Source organism: Channa argus, chromosome 22, assembly GCF_033026475.1.
Source record: "Channa argus isolate prfri chromosome 22, Channa argus male v1.0, whole genome shotgun sequence".
Classification (NCBI taxonomy): Eukaryota; Metazoa; Chordata; class Actinopteri; order Anabantiformes; family Channidae; genus Channa; species Channa argus.
In genome coordinates, this window is record NC_090218.1 from 5,689,716 (window position 1) to 5,705,317 (window position 15,602).

The 15,602-nt window shown below is 40.6% G+C and overlaps 1 protein-coding gene across 3 annotated transcripts in view; it reads right to left on the minus strand.

The window, feature by feature from the left end:
* The window catches only part of stard13a (StAR related lipid transfer domain containing 13a), a 43,716-nt gene extending 29,315 nt beyond the window's left edge, over positions 1 to 14,401 (minus strand). The window contains exons 1-5 of one of the 3 annotated variants that reach the window (XR_010912071.1): positions 14,263 to 14,401; positions 12,447 to 13,387; positions 9,820 to 9,930; positions 6,224 to 6,403; positions 3,660 to 3,690 (exon numbers count right to left, since the gene is read on the minus strand). Coding sequence is in view for 2 of the 3 variants with exons in the window: in XM_067491340.1 (XP_067347441.1) it covers positions 3,660 to 3,690; positions 6,224 to 6,403; positions 9,820 to 9,930; positions 12,447 to 13,298 (1,174 nt within the window). In the remaining variant the exon portion in view is untranslated. Of the gene's footprint in view, positions 1 to 3,659; positions 3,691 to 6,223; positions 6,404 to 6,653; positions 6,706 to 9,819; positions 9,931 to 12,446; positions 13,388 to 14,262 lie in introns of those variants that run through there. The other 2 variants (XM_067491340.1, XM_067491343.1) reach the window with 2 other exon arrangements.
* Between the last annotated feature and the right edge of the window lie 1,201 nt (positions 14,402 to 15,602).

The window sequence follows — 15,602 nt, forward strand, 5'->3', positions numbered from 1 at the left end:
ATATTTATTAATATTGTTTTAGGATCCATATCATGGAATCACAAAAAGTCTAAACTAAAACAACGCAGAGTGTAAATATTGTAGCCAACTGTTCGCATGGGCTTAAATCAACAGTATCAGCATGTCTGTCAATATTTCTGAAGTAGCTGTCGAATCTTGCTGCCCTGGTCAGTTCCTTCAGAAAAATGGGCCAGGAGGAAAGTGGGTCAGGCACTTATTCAGAGTCTCCAATAACAACATCAACAAGTTCCCTTGCTCAGCCCCTGAAGATTAGTCTGCTGACATCAACCACCTCCTATTCTAAGACTTGATCACCGATGGCAAGAGATGTTATCACAGTGGCCTGCGCCAGAACACCCCAAACAAAGGTCTCCGCATTGGAACCAATCACATGCTGATAGGAGGCCTGGTCACTCAGCATCTCATTTCAAAGGCACTTATACATATGGTGAAGTTTTTAGCTGTTGAGCATTTTAGCAGGAAAATCCTCAAGGACAACCTTCCGTCCTCACAGCACTTTTCTGTGCAAGTATAGGGTTTCAGGACCACACACACACACACACAAAAACACAAATGTATACGGGCAACACATAGATACACTCTCATGCACGCATGGGCCAAAATACATGCCCACAATGTGCACATTAGTGGTGCTTAAAGGCTGCCCCACCATCATGGTATTTCGGTCAGAACCTGTCATTATAATGCTCTCATATACTGCTAAACCAAACATTATCAGAAACATTATGAGTGAAACATTAGAACTGCAAGCTGAGAAAAAGCTTCACTCCACTGGCTAATATATTGCAACAAAATCAGAGATGAATCAGCTGTATGCACAAGCCGTCCTCTTTGCAGGGCAGCCGAAATTTTAATTTTAGTCATATGAAATGACTCTGTATAAGGTGTCAAAAGACTCTGCAGTCACACTCATCTCTGTGGAATAATTTACTGTCTGCTTACTGTTTTTTTTTCTTCTTTAAGGAAAAAGCTCCAATAAATCCAGTTACTGTAGTGAATGAGTGGATGAGCATAGTGGAGCATTTAGCAGCTAACAGCCAGATCTTTCACTCAGGAGTTGGTGGAGACTAAAACCAGAGCTACAAGAAGCAGAAATGACACCAAGTTAGTGTTGCACTTTCTGCAGGATGCATACACAGGAAAATGGATTGCTAACAAGTTCACAAAAAAAGAAGAACTTCTGGCAGAACCTCACCTGCTGACAAGAACAAACTGCCAGAAAAACCTGTTATTGGCCCGTGCCTTTCAGCCTGTAGTCTTCATCTGATGAAGATGCTTGTCTAGTTAACAAAGAAGCTTATGGCTGCACATATAGATATGTGTTGCTAACACTTGCAGCACAGTTTATAAGCCAAGGAAATGTGTAAGTACTAACAGGAGTGAAAAACATTTGGGCTAAAAGTCAGCATCACACTGCCTCTAGAAAAATGGGTATCAGATCAACCTGGGCCATAAATCAGCTGAATCCATCCAGATATATTAAAAACCTAGAGACATGCGAGGAAAACAACAAAAGGATTGATGGGGCATAGAGATTACATGCACTTTATGAAAATTCTGATGGATTATATGTTTTTTTAATCCTGGCAAATGCATGTGTTTGGTTCAGTCCAAGTTCATCTATAGCTTTTCAGCTGCCTTAAAATAGCAACACTCCTCCAAAATATCTTGGAGTGGTATTTTTTTTTACTACAACAGCAGGATTATACTCACCCAGCTTGTCTGAAATGTTTCCACCAGAAAAGGAAATGTACGTAAGGGATTTAGATTCAGTCAGACAGTCAAACAAAATCCTCGTCGCTTGTTTTAATATTGCCAGAAGTAGTTGACATACTATTTGTTTTTAAAAATACATACTTGCAATTCTGTGCCGAAACCACGATTTTTAACATGTACTGACTCATTGTTTTAGAAATCGTAAATTTAGTTTCAGGAGTATGTTCAGGAATCAAGAAAAGACCAGCGAGTCCTAAAAATTGCACGGCAAGTCCTGTCCACTTCGATTATTTCAGAGGAGAAAAGGTTGGAGCATGTGAACTGACTCACATTTCCCACACCACTGTGTCTCTCCAATCCCATTGTGATTGAATGCTGTCAAATAGATTAAAACATGATGTTCTGAGTATTAAAACTAACATGGAGACGATTTCCTTCCGTTATCACTGATGTTAAGAGTCAAAGAAAAATTTGTCAAATCTTTTTCATCTGAGTCCTCAGTGCTGGTTATAATAATCAGGTCTCATTTGAAGGAACTGGAAACTGTGTCGGATGAAAGATTTTCGGATGAAATCAACAAACGTATGTACAGCAAACTATACAAAAAATACTCCTGTGTTATTTAATATTGATTTTCCAGAAACAATGTTTTGAAAATAAAAGCTGCTTAAGGGCAGATTTTACTGAAACAACATGCTGTCATCTCACAAATGCATCACAAACATACCAGAAAAAAACTCACACTAAAGACACACATCAAAGATATATGCTGAGGATCATTAGGAACGTATAGTCTGACCAGGGGACCTCCAGCAGGGAGCACAGGTATGATGGGCAGTCGTTCTAACAGAAATTCCCTGTTTATCTTGCAGAGAGCTGAGTTAATGTCAACTATGTGAGCTGAGAAGTGTCCATATCTTATGCTGACGCTTTGCAGCTAAGACGCGGACCACACAGACTGACAAACACTGAAGAGACAGGACTTCTGCAAATGTTTCCTCATATAAGAGGAGAAAATAAACGAGTTTAGGTGAAACAGCAAACTTGAAGCACAAAAACCCAAACACTCGACACTGTTGTGTTTGAATGAAATATTTTGTACTCTCTCTCAAATACACACAAACACACACACGCTTCCTCGTTGTCTGCCACTAATGGCATCACCTTCGACCTCCCTGCGGCCTCTGGAGCCTCATTACCCAGACTGCACCTCCCATCCATGGACTATCATTGACAGTAATGTGACTCTGGCTGATGCTGGTGCCACATTACCGACATGCACATGAAAAACACACAAAAATAAACAATCCCGCAGCGCGGCGAATGCGACCCTGTCGCCAAGACATCCCTCCGGGTTGCAGTTAACCAAAGTCGCCACAACGCCTGTGCATGCCAATCAAAAGGGACACACTCTGCGGATAATATGGACAGGGGTCAGAGTTAGACTCATTAATCATCTTCTCAGACTTTTGTATCGCAATCCCTGGGAACTTGAGTGCAAGACAGAAAAGAGAGACAAATTAATGGCAAAAACGTAAAATTATTTTTAAGTTCGACTTAACACAAGAGAAATTTCAATTGCAAATTCTCATTTTTGTGCTTCTCTATGTTATTACACAAAATATTCCACCAAATTAAACAAGTTCACCCAAATATCTGTGTTTATGCACCTGAATATGAACGTGTTGTGTGTGTGTACAGGCAAGGTGTGTGTGTGTTATAATAGAAATAGTATATCATTACTTCTGGGTGGTTGAGGTTTGACATACAGGCTAGGAATTCTGTGGGAGCCATTCCCAGAAGTCTGTTTTATCCCAAAGGGGGGATGCAAATAATCAAAAGGAAAGTGTACTGAATGCAGCCCCCTTCACTCTCTCACTCACCCCCACCCCCCACACACACATACACACAGTTATCCATACCTGCTGATCCACTGGTCATCCTTGCAGCAGCCTGACAGGAAGAAAGAGAAGAAAAAAAATACAATGAGAACTAAAACTAAATAAACTAATAAATTATACAAATACTTGGTGGATTCACTTGACCCATATTCTAAATCCAGTTCAACCAGTTAAAAACTAGATTTACTGAAATCAAAAGAAAACATCCGCTTGATGAACGAGACTGAAGCTGCTTCAGGAAACTGAAAACCCAATAACCAGTGTAATTAAATTAGAGGAAATTGGAAAGCATGTATTGTGTGTGTGTCTGTGTGTCTGTGTGTCTGTGTGTGTGTGTTGAGAGTCTGTGAGCTGGAACAGAAAAGATTATCAAAATAGATGATGTAGAAATCATAACATGGGTAAAGCAAAGCAGAGCGGAGTGAGGCAATAGGCCTTAAGAACACTAACGGTCAAATCCAGCGGGAATAACACATGACTGAGAAAGACAGAAGCTACAACATTATCACAGGAAATTAAAGCTTAGACTCTGATCTTGGGACACTGACAACAAAGAGATTAAAAAATTCCCAGAATTTACGGCAATTGAGGAAAGATAATGATTTTTCAATTTCTAACCGGTGAGTGAAAGATTATCCCTGCACTTTGTGATGTCATGAATGCTGCCACTGTCATAGGAAAAACCCACATCCTACAAAGAAGCTGGAATTTACCAAATGCTGCACCTACAGATTTGCAATTACACAGGAAACTCTGCTCCTATTCCCATGGGTTTCCCTCAACCCCGAGGTCATACTATAAATTACTTTTTCACATTTTTTAAATAGCAGGAAATGACAAAATGTTTCCAAAACATTTTGACTCGGCATAAACTGTTATTCACTTGGTTCCTGCCTGTGGATAGTTAGGTACGTATTAGTTGGGTTAGTTAGGTAAGTAAAGGTAACTAATGGTAATTGGTCTGCACTATAGAGCTTTTCTACCTATTTGGTAGGAATATCAGAAATTGTGTGTGTCTGTGTGTGTGTGTTTGTGTCTGTGTGTCTGTGTGTGTGTGTGTGTGTGTGTCTTGATGTCACTTTGCTGTGCTTTTCTGTATCAGTCATGATCAGGAGAGAACAATTCCACTTGTCAGCATCATCCTGATCTTACAACCCCATGCCGCCTACACATTCACACATGCTGATGGTAGGAAGCTTGTAGGTGCATTTTAATTTGGGATTGTTTGGGAAAGAAAAACGAAGAATCTTTGTGAAGAGTCATTTATAAACTCAAACAGCATATGAATTTTAATAAAAGGTGGACGTTTGGACCCTAACATCATTCAAACGTATTTGCTGTGTTTTGGGCTCTTTATTGTCGTCATCTGTCGTCTGTTTCTGTTGTTTGCAGCAGTGCTGACACAGAAAACTGTGACCTTGCATGCTACTGTCTCATCCTTTTACTTTCACCTTATTTACACATCAGCAGGAAACAAGCAGACTGGGCAGAAGCCCAGTGAGAAGGAGGAGACATGATACAAGAAAGAGAGATAGAGACTGTGTGTGTGTGTTTGTGTGTGTGTGTGTGTCGAAAGAGAGATCTGTTATAACAATGCAAAACTATGATGTTCATTTTCAAGCACTTTGTTTGTGTGGGGATAAAAGCAGATCAGTGACCATAATTATACAGCATAAAACAGGTCTGAGCTTTCAGCTCTAACTCAAAGCTGCATCAAACTGAGCTTGATAGACATGAAACCATTTCAAGATAACAGGTCACTCAGACAGTTCTGCTTTTGTCTGGTCTTGGTGTTGTTTGAATTAACAGCAGGTTCAAACCAAATCTGCAGCTGATATTTCATATCAGATGTCATGTCATATCTGCTTGAGAGTGGTAACCTCAATGTTATTCTCTTTGGGAAAACACTGAGGAAAGGGGGGGGGGGGTTCCTAGTGGAACTGCTGCTTTGCTGCATTTCTGATAAACATATTAAATCAAATAGATGCACAAGTGTTGTTCCTCTAATCTATCTCCATCTAAAGTGTGGAGAACAGACACCAACACTCACATACACCATCAGCCACAACATTAATACCAGTGTATAATCTCAATAATGTCAGGGAAGACAAGGTTGGGCATAGCCATTCTGCACAGTCTGTAGCTGCAACCCTTACACAGCACAATTTCAAAGACTGTGTGCAGAGCTCTACAAATTGCACAAACTCAATACCCAAGTAGGAGGCAAGTATCGGCCTGAAACAATCTCTACTACAAGTATGACTTTACTTCTTATACTCAAGTAAAGGTACAGATCAGATTACTTACATTTTACTTAAGTACACAAGCAAAGCTACTGTTCTGAGAAACCTATGTATGTTAAGCAATACTGTCTATAGTAATTACAGCAAAACATGGACAGTAACCATATCAAAAATAAGGGTCAGAGGTCAGTTTTGGTAAAGGTGGAGCTGATTTTATCTGCTTTATGTGCAGACACATGGTTAACCCATAATGATACATTAGCATTCATTAGTTCATAACATTTGTATAAAAAAACATTATATTTCCATTTCAAAAGCAACGGGGTGTGTAAATGAACTCACTCTGGCTCGTCGAGCATGGAGGTGTGCAGAGGACCAGAGCGATGAGCGGGTCAGTGGTCTGCTGCGTGTCAAAGGCCGCGGGCGCCGCCTGGTCTGTGGCTCAGGTTTGTCTGCAGCTCTGGAGGTTTCCTGATCCTGACTCAGGACTTGGCTCGCCGTCCTTTCCACAGCAGGAGCACCCTGGGAGGATAGAGGGGAAGGGGTCAGATGGGGCACATTCTAAACTCTGAAACAGCAGTCGAGTAAGCTGATATCAGCACAAATAAAGCTAGTGTTTGATACATAAAATACTACTATTCAAAGGTGCCACCTACAATACAATCAAATAGAATCAATTCACTCCAAATACACAAACTCAATTTTTTTCCTTTAAAACAAACATTGTTTTTTGCTGTATTCCCTATATGTCTGATGTCCTTCAGTCTCTTACCCCAGTCCCTGTCTTCATGTCAGCAGCTGTCTGTATCTCTGTCTGGTTTCTGTGGAGTATTTAGTGGAGTTAGAGCTCATGGGGAATGTTTGAAGATATAGGATACTGCTGATGATGTGTCTGCCCTTCTCTCATTAAAAAAAAAAATCCCCCTTAGTATGAAACCGTCTCCGTCCCCTCTGTAACTCCACTTAGTGACAACACTGGAAAGTCCATCCCAGCTTGACCTCATGACTCAACTACTGTACCCATTTCAGCACTGACATTCCCGCTCTCGCCTCCCTTCATACGCTGAGCTAATAAAACGAATGTGTGTGTCCAAATGTGAATATGTGTGTGTGTAACTAAATGTGAGGGCATTCATTTCTGTAAACAGCGTGCTTTTTTTTTTTTTAAGAAGCCAGTCCACCAATGGATGCATAGAAAGACACATTTTCTTTCATGACAACATACAATGCTGGTCTGTGTAGAAAATTCCATATCTGACCCTGTAGAGCATTGCCATCATAGACATGGTATGAAGCTGTAGCTAATTTTCTAACTGTGTGGTCAGAGATAATAACAGCAAGAACACTGGGTCCCCAAAATAAGTTCAAACTTAATTTTCTTGTCTAATTTTAGCAGGACTCCATAATATAGCTACATGTTATTAATAATAAAAATGCTTTGTTGGATTAGCTTTTTTTTTCAGTTCAGACTTTTCTTATGTGGAAAATTCCCTCATTGATAAGTTAATTTATCACGGAGCGAATATCTACACTGTTGCCCATAAAGTTTGAATAATTTTTTTGCAAAGGGTCAATTGTGCTTTAATTTTTAACTGTGATATGTTTGGAAGAGATTGATCAATGAGGGGTTGAGAAGATAATAGACTTAATGAAACAAGAACAAAATCACATTGTCACAATAACTTCATGAGAAGAGGTAAAAAATACTTTATTCCAACAGTGAACATCCCTGCTAACAGCATCGAGAGCCCTGTAAACTGGCAAAGCACAGTGAGGTATAGCAGATACAGGAAATGTTTACATGTGTAACCGGGGTGAGGGGGCCTTTGACGCCACCTACCACTTTCTTTGGACTTCGTTTATCACCCCCGAGGCAGTTACACGGTCGTTCACACTTTACCCCATGTGAGTCCAACAACACACCTAAAAACCCGAGTGGAAGAACAACCTAGTGTCAACAACGTGATGACTCCACAGAGTTTATAGGCCTGCCTCTCTGAGCCAGTCGGTCAGAACAGGTGAGGCCTTTCAGATGAGAGGCGTAACATCTCCGAGAACCACAAGCAGACGTCCAGTTGCCCTTAGGATCAGATAGTTACGATTCATCACCTGGGAGTGATGATGTCCATGTGATAAAGTAACATACCGACATCGCCATCTCAGCAGTAATAATACTGGCATGGCCAAAACAGAACATTTCTGAAATAGAAGAACGCAATAGAAGAATAAGCTGAATAAGGAGAAGATGGTGTAAGGTCACAAGAACTTTATTGATCCCCACGAGAAACTGTAGTGGAACAGTACATGTAGTACAAGATGGCACTAGGTGGAGGTTTTCAGCGTCTTGTCTAAGGACATTTGAACACCACCTCTAGGGTTTGTGGACACCCGCTCTATCAACTGAGCCACAACCACGACAATCCGGCCAATAACAAGTTCAGGAGCTCTCAGGGTGCTGTGTAAGCCAGCTTGCAGTAACACAAGTCACTGACACTGTAATGCTGATATTTAAAGCTATAATATGCTCCTCAAACTGGTGCTAGCAGAGTCAAAGTCAGCCGACTCCCAACCTCCCGCTGGACGGCTACACTCCTCTGCCACCCTCTGCAGTTCAGGCAGCTCCAAAAAGCTTCAAGACTCCCTAATCTTTCTAAAACTTTCAGAAGTATCTGAAATATCTCTCAATTTACAGTTCTGGTCTGAGGTCATTTACTCTTTATTTTCCATTTGACATTTTTGGGATAAATAGCTTCTCTGCTCCTCTTCCACTCTTGACCTGAACATTTCCATTGATTATCTTCTTATCATAATTGTGAATTTTTAATTGTGTGATTTACTTGTATTAATCCAAAAAAATGTACATGAAAGAAATTGTGATAGACAAAGCTAACAATGTTATGTTTTATTTTGGCAGACAGTTTGATTAAGAATGGCTTGATTAAACGCAGACCTTTTTATATAAATTCCTCAAGTTCTGTGCTGTTGGTTTAAGAGCTATTTGAGGTTACAAGATTTACACTGTGTAAGCATGTTCAGACAGCTGGAGAGAGGAGCACAAGAGCACAGCATTAGGACCCATCCACGGGTTCCTCTTCCAAAAATGTCCTCAAATACACCTTTAAAACAACAGTAAGCTAGAATAGGATCAGCACTAGATATGTGGTTTCTGAGGGATTCATGCAGTTTCCAAATGAATGCCAGACCCACCTGATTTATGAGAAGCTCTAGTTGCGGAAAAACAACAGGATTGGACACCATCCAAACTATTATTCTTAATTAATCTAAACTGTATTACATAGGGGGAGAGACTGTAAACCTGGCAATCTATTTTCCTGAGTAGGCTTTCTGTCCAACATGTGTGTGGTTTGCGGTATATCCTTAATTCTGTTTGAGTATGTGTGGCCATGAGTGGTGTAAAGTATTCTGAGCTTCTTTTGCCATAGTCTCAGTTCTTCCCTGGATGGAAGGAAAGATTTGGGAAAATCAAAATTTGTTCTTTTTCTGATGCCAGACATTTAAAACAGCTTCTGAAGAAGCTGAAACTGAAGTTATTTCAGAAGATAAGATAATTTAAGCACGATTAATCACTTTTGTATTTAAAAACATTGTCAGTTTAATCTTCTTTTCCAGTAAATTACACAGACCTGTAAGGACCTTACATAGGGCGTCTGCATAAAACAGCATCCTGCATAAATCTGTGAAATTTTACCTTCGCCAAGCAGAACTGTTTCAGCTTGTCTAACTTCTTCTGCGTATTTGCACTACGTGTACAAGTATATGAAAGACATTCAACTCCACCTTTAGTATTTGTCTATTTATTCTTCCTTTAGCTTTTTTACCTTCATTTATTTTTGCCACTTTTCTTTATAGTTTTGACTCCTTTTAATGCAGGTATCTTGACAGTACAATATAACATGTTTAAACTGTGCTTGACTTACCATGTCTTGCTCCTGGTCAGCACTGCCTACATCTGGGTGGACTTCCTGGTTCCCTTCATTGAGCTGATCCAGCTTGTTCATCTGCAGAGTCATGGAGTCACACACAGCAGCCTAAACATGTGAGACAAAAGACGCAGAGGCAGGTAAGTATGACTCTAAGGTGAAGCTTGCACAGAGGCCTGGTTTTAAACCCAACTCCACACACACCCCTCTTCCTTGTCCGCCTCCTCCACCCTTCATTGCCTCCAGGCACCTTGTAGATGAACATTGTGCTTTTTCAGCCTCATGAGGGGTACACAGTGTACCCTCTACTATGGAAGGGGTGACACCTTCACAATAAGATTATTGTAAAGTGAGGAGGAACACAAGAGAAGGTATAAAAATGGATAAAGATAGTTTCTGATGAAGAATAAGTTGCCTTTGCTACATTTAAAAACAGAAACATTTCCAGTGTGTGTTATGTAAATTTGTTGTATATGTACATGTCCAAAGTTATGCATGTACCCAAACCCTCTCCTTTCTGCTCAGCCCATTGGTCACAGACTCTGACTGAGACACTTGTTCACTGGCCTTCCAGGAAATGAACAAACTGCTTTGTTTCTGAGCTCCACTGCCAATCCCAGAGTCCCAGAGGTTGATAGCAGCACATAGAGCCCCTTTGAGGAGGCTGAAGTCCAAAAACAGCCCCCTCACTCATACACATACATGCAAACACACACAAATCGCACACATCTGTCCACTACCATTCCCAAACTCATCGTGTTGACCAGTTTAAAAAATATCTGCAGTAACAGCTTGGCAGTAAAGCCATTTCCTGCGTGTTATAGCCCCCACATCTCTAGATTCCTACACACAGGAACACAGAAGGCTTTCTATGTGCACCAGGGTGCTATTTTTAACTCACTATGGGGGACAGAGCTGGGGCGAAGGGAGAACACAGGGAGTGGAGGCTTTTCAGTGGCATGTCTGACTGCATACATAAAGAGCACACACACACACACACACACACACACACACACACACACACACACACACACACACAATACGTGACATATAAATGCTATCCACTCCATTGCATATGTGTAGACACACATTTGCACACAATCACTTTTCATCAAAGAGGAGCTCTCAAAGTTCATGAAATGTTAATAAGCTTCAGTCCAAAGAGCCCAGATCTCTTAATGCATCACTGAACCTTTGCTACAAGTCCATTTCATTACATTTCATAAACTGTCTAGGACTTGGCTGAAACACCCACATCTCGGGGTGAATTGCTATAGATGTCTGTTCTTGGTCTATTGGTGCTCTCTGCTCTGAAGAAATAATTACATTGGCAAGTTGTGTCATAGATGAGAGAAAATGTGTAAAACCACAGTAGAATCCCACTGCAGGGTTTTTCCTTCTTAATGCTGAGCATGACGCACGGAAATTTTAACTTCTTGTTGTTATCACCACTGAAGTCCAGTCACGTTATCATTGTTAACCCCAAATTAGCAAGCCTAAAGTAGTATTCAACAAGCTATTGCCATTTGAGAGGTAAGCATATTATTTGCCCATTGAACCACATCTGAATACGTTTGCTTAAGTTTAAAATTAATTCTGGCCATCCTCTAAATCTAGAGAAGCATGTGACAATAATCATAGGCGGGTAGCGGTATTTTCTGTCACATATGAAAAAGATGAAAAAGTTCAACAGGCACAAGCCATTAATATCCATAAAAAGACTCAAATAACAACAAAAATCCCCATTCTGAGACAGTAGTTCCCAAGTGCCTTATGCCCAAATCCAAAGATCTTGAAATCAGACTCCAGTGTTACAGGCAAAGTCATTTCACTTCAAATACATAAATGCTTCTTTTCTCTAAATTCTTCAAATGATTTCATTTGGCAGCACTGTTACTCACATTGAGGACTGTGATGAAATAGCCTGAGCTAAGAAATTCCAAGAATGTGGAACCACAAAAGAGCCTCTTTGACTTAACAGATATTCAGCAGCGTGTTGGTCTTAGCCTGTAAATAAGTGACTTTAAAACGACTTGGTCAAACTCTGAAAACGACACCACAAAAGGCATCCGGGGAGGACAAGTCCTCTCATTTCGGGCCTAGATGGGAGAACAGTGTGCAGTGTGCCACAGGACCATTATGGGATCATGCCAGCCACTGAGGGGCTGCTCTGACTGGTGTGAGAACATGGTCAGGTTTTTTGATCAAACCCTTTAACACAAATCAAAAGAGATCTTCTTCTACCCTGCAGGCACAGGGCTGGGTCAGCACACAACTATCTGACTACAACGCAATGTACAAAAGACATACGGAGCACGAATATCATAAACTACATCATCCAGTTTCAAATCCATTGACATTTAAAATACCTACAAATATGAAATTATTGGGCAGTGCTGCCCTCTAGCGGTGTCAGTAGGGTCACATTATAGGAAAAGCACAGCTAATGACATATGTAAAAATATATATTTTGCATGAAAATAGATAATGTCTGCTATGAAAAAGGCCTGTGTCTGCCATCCACTGCAACCCCAGCATACAGCTTTTGAACTGGTTTCTCTGGCAATCCTGCAGTGAATATCTATATCTGTGTTATCGCTCCACTCCTGTCTTGTTTTTCTTACCTGTTGTCCATTGTTCTTTGCTGTGTCCTTTTCCTCCTGGCTACCTGTGAACTCAGGTTTGCCTTTGTTGGTGGGGCTTTGACAGCCACATACAGTGTTATTAGGCTGGGCATCCTGTCTCTTCCTCAAGCACTTCCTGTTCCTGCTCAAGTTTCTACGGTGACGACTGACCAGGAATTCCTTATATTGTAATGTCTCAGGAAAATCATCATCCTCATAGCTGTCACCCTCCCCCTCTTCAGTGGTGGATAAGGGGGACTCACCTCCATCAGAGCTCCCAGGGGCAAAGTTCACCTGGTCATCAGTGCTACAGTCATAATCTCTGAACACAATGGCGCTCGGCTTGTGCTTTACTATCCTGAGCAGATCCAAGGAGCAGTCCTCTGCTGCATTCACACATGCTGGCAGATGGTTACAACTACTCTTATCTAGGGCTGGTGAGGAGGCAGAGAGCAACTCATAAGGACAGGATGTCTCTGTGGGGGTCTCTTCTTGTTGTTGCAGTAATGAGTCTCCACAACGTGGCTCAATCTTGTCCATCTGCAGCTCCTTCCATTTTTGGGCATGACTGGCCGCGGGAGCTGGAGCACAATTAAGCAGAGCAACAGGTTCAGACATGGCTCTTAGTCGGCTGTTGGCGCTTTGAGTTGGGAGAGGAACTTGACCATGCAGGTCACCCAGATGGACAGCTACAGCCTGGGGGTGAGTGTGCCTGTTAGGCTTCTTACGAATAGCCAGTGCAGCTACTGGACCCTCGTGCATTACTAGAGAACCAGGCTTCATCTGCAAGTTTTCTTCTGGCGAGCACAAAGTTGGCTCATTCACACAGAGCCTGGTGACTTGACAGTTCATGTGAAGCTGCTAAAATTAGTTATGAGTGAATGATATTTTAGTCTTTGGCCGACATTTGAATGCCCTGGAAAATTCCTTTGATACCTGAGCTGGAGAGAGGAGAACAACAGAATATATAAAAAGTCATGTACTGATAAAAGTTATATTTTTTGCCCAACGTCACTTGTTTCTTTTAAAGGATATATGTGTGGAATAACATCTGACTTTGCTTACAGAAATAATAATGCTAAATAAAGATGGAATTGCTGCTTAGACATGTTTATCTGTCCATTCACTTGTGACCAATCAATCATATTTGTTTTTATAAAAATAAATGACCCTTGGGAATAAAGGCATGGACTCCTGTTTAAAGGTTTACTGCAGAATTTAAACTCTACTTGTTAAAAAGAATCAGCAAAACATGTAAGGTCAGGTTGAGCAGGTCAACTGTAAAAATGCTATCCAAAATATGATATTATTTACCCAGTGTAAAAATATTTGTCATAATTTTTATGCTGCAAAACCAAAGGAATTACAATAACAAAAACCACTTTGGCTGAAGCCAAAGTCAACACTACTAACACACAGCAACTCTAATATGTTTTTCTTTTTGACAAATGCATTTTCCTCTAACACATTGTTTTTTCATTTGGGATATATTTAACTGCAGTCAACACACCCTTTCTTAGCCTGATATGCTTTTGAGCACACATTGGCAGGTCTTCAGTTGGGTTAAAATCCTGAAAACTATGCATTAATAGCACGTATATATAAAAGTCACTAAGCTTGTTCTACAAGCGTTTCATAGCACGCTTTTTATTCAGGCCACCTTCTATGTAAACGTATTTTTATACAGCGTGTAATCCTTTTCAAATAATGTTAATAAATAACCACCAGCTGAAATAAAGCGCCATTTGTAACTTTTACTATTTTCTTGGCAAAAATATTCAACAAAGTGTAAAAAACACGTCAAATTTCAACATACCAGATGTTTTTGTACAGATGTTGTCGTCCAAGAGCAAATCCAACGCAGCAGTCTGAAGAACCATAAAGTGACACAATTTTCATAGATGCTGCGTGACACAGTTGCTACAGAAAAAGTGAGTGGATATCCAAGGAGATATGAAATGCTTTGAGGGGAGGAGAGAAAAAGTAAGGGCTGAGGAATTCTTTCCCTCCTACTACTACCTCAGCAAGAAAACAGGCAGTTCCCCAGGCAGGTGTTTGTTTGCAGGTTTTGTGCATGTTGTTGCAGGAAGTGCGACTGTTATGCATTTATTTGTTTATTTATTTATTTACACGAAGTCAAGCATGTGCAGCTTAAAACAAAAGATAGATTGAGCACTCCGAGCAAATAAAGTTCTGTCAGTGAAATATTTAAACTGATTAAACAGCTGCAGGTAATTATTCTCAAACAAATAGGCTGATTTGAAGGTTTGGGGTCTGTGACACGCCTTTCTCCCCTCCCTCTTCCTTCTTTTCACCTATTGCAGTATATGATGACTCGAGGCGAAGGATTTTTAGCAGCAGGAGCACATTGCTCGACAACACATGAGGTAATGCTTCAAAGATGTTCTTATCCTCTCAACATCTCTTTGCCTGTGAGCTTAAATGAACAAGAAAACACTTCAGGTGTTTACAAAGCTGTGGAATTTCTCACATCTGCCAGCAAATTTTGTGTTTTGGAGGGGTCAGGACTAAAGGCCTGCTATTTGAACATCTGCCTGTTGAGGCACGTTTGACCCTCAAGGTCTTGGAAAGACATGGTCAAGGTGAAGGTGTAATAAGAGTTTAAAAGTGCAGCATTCCAACGTGAATCTCTTTCTCAAATGTCTCTAAGCCCACGAACACAATAGATGTATTTTTACTCTGAGTGCCAGCTGAATATTCAGAAAGCTTCAGAGGGATTTACTGAGGAATAAAGACACTGGCTGTAATTCCCCCAAATACAAAGAAGCTGCAGTAACAGTATGTTTGCAGTATATAACAACATTACATTTAACATGAAATCCCAATAATTCACCATTTATCTTAAGGAATGTTCCTTCTTCACTTTGGACAGTTTCACACTAACCAACCACAAATCAAATATCTTTAAAGATTTCAATGTATTTTGGGTAAAATCGCCCATAAGGATTTCTTTGCCCAGGAAATGCCCTTATAAAACATCAACAGCACCGATGGACCTTTCAGGCAGGTGATTAATTAAAACAGTCACTCATGAGTCAAACTAATACCTATGAATCAAGTTTGTATGTTGAGAAACTTTATAAACTTTACTCGCCACCTCCACTCATTTCAAATGTGGCACTGTCCTATGCAGCT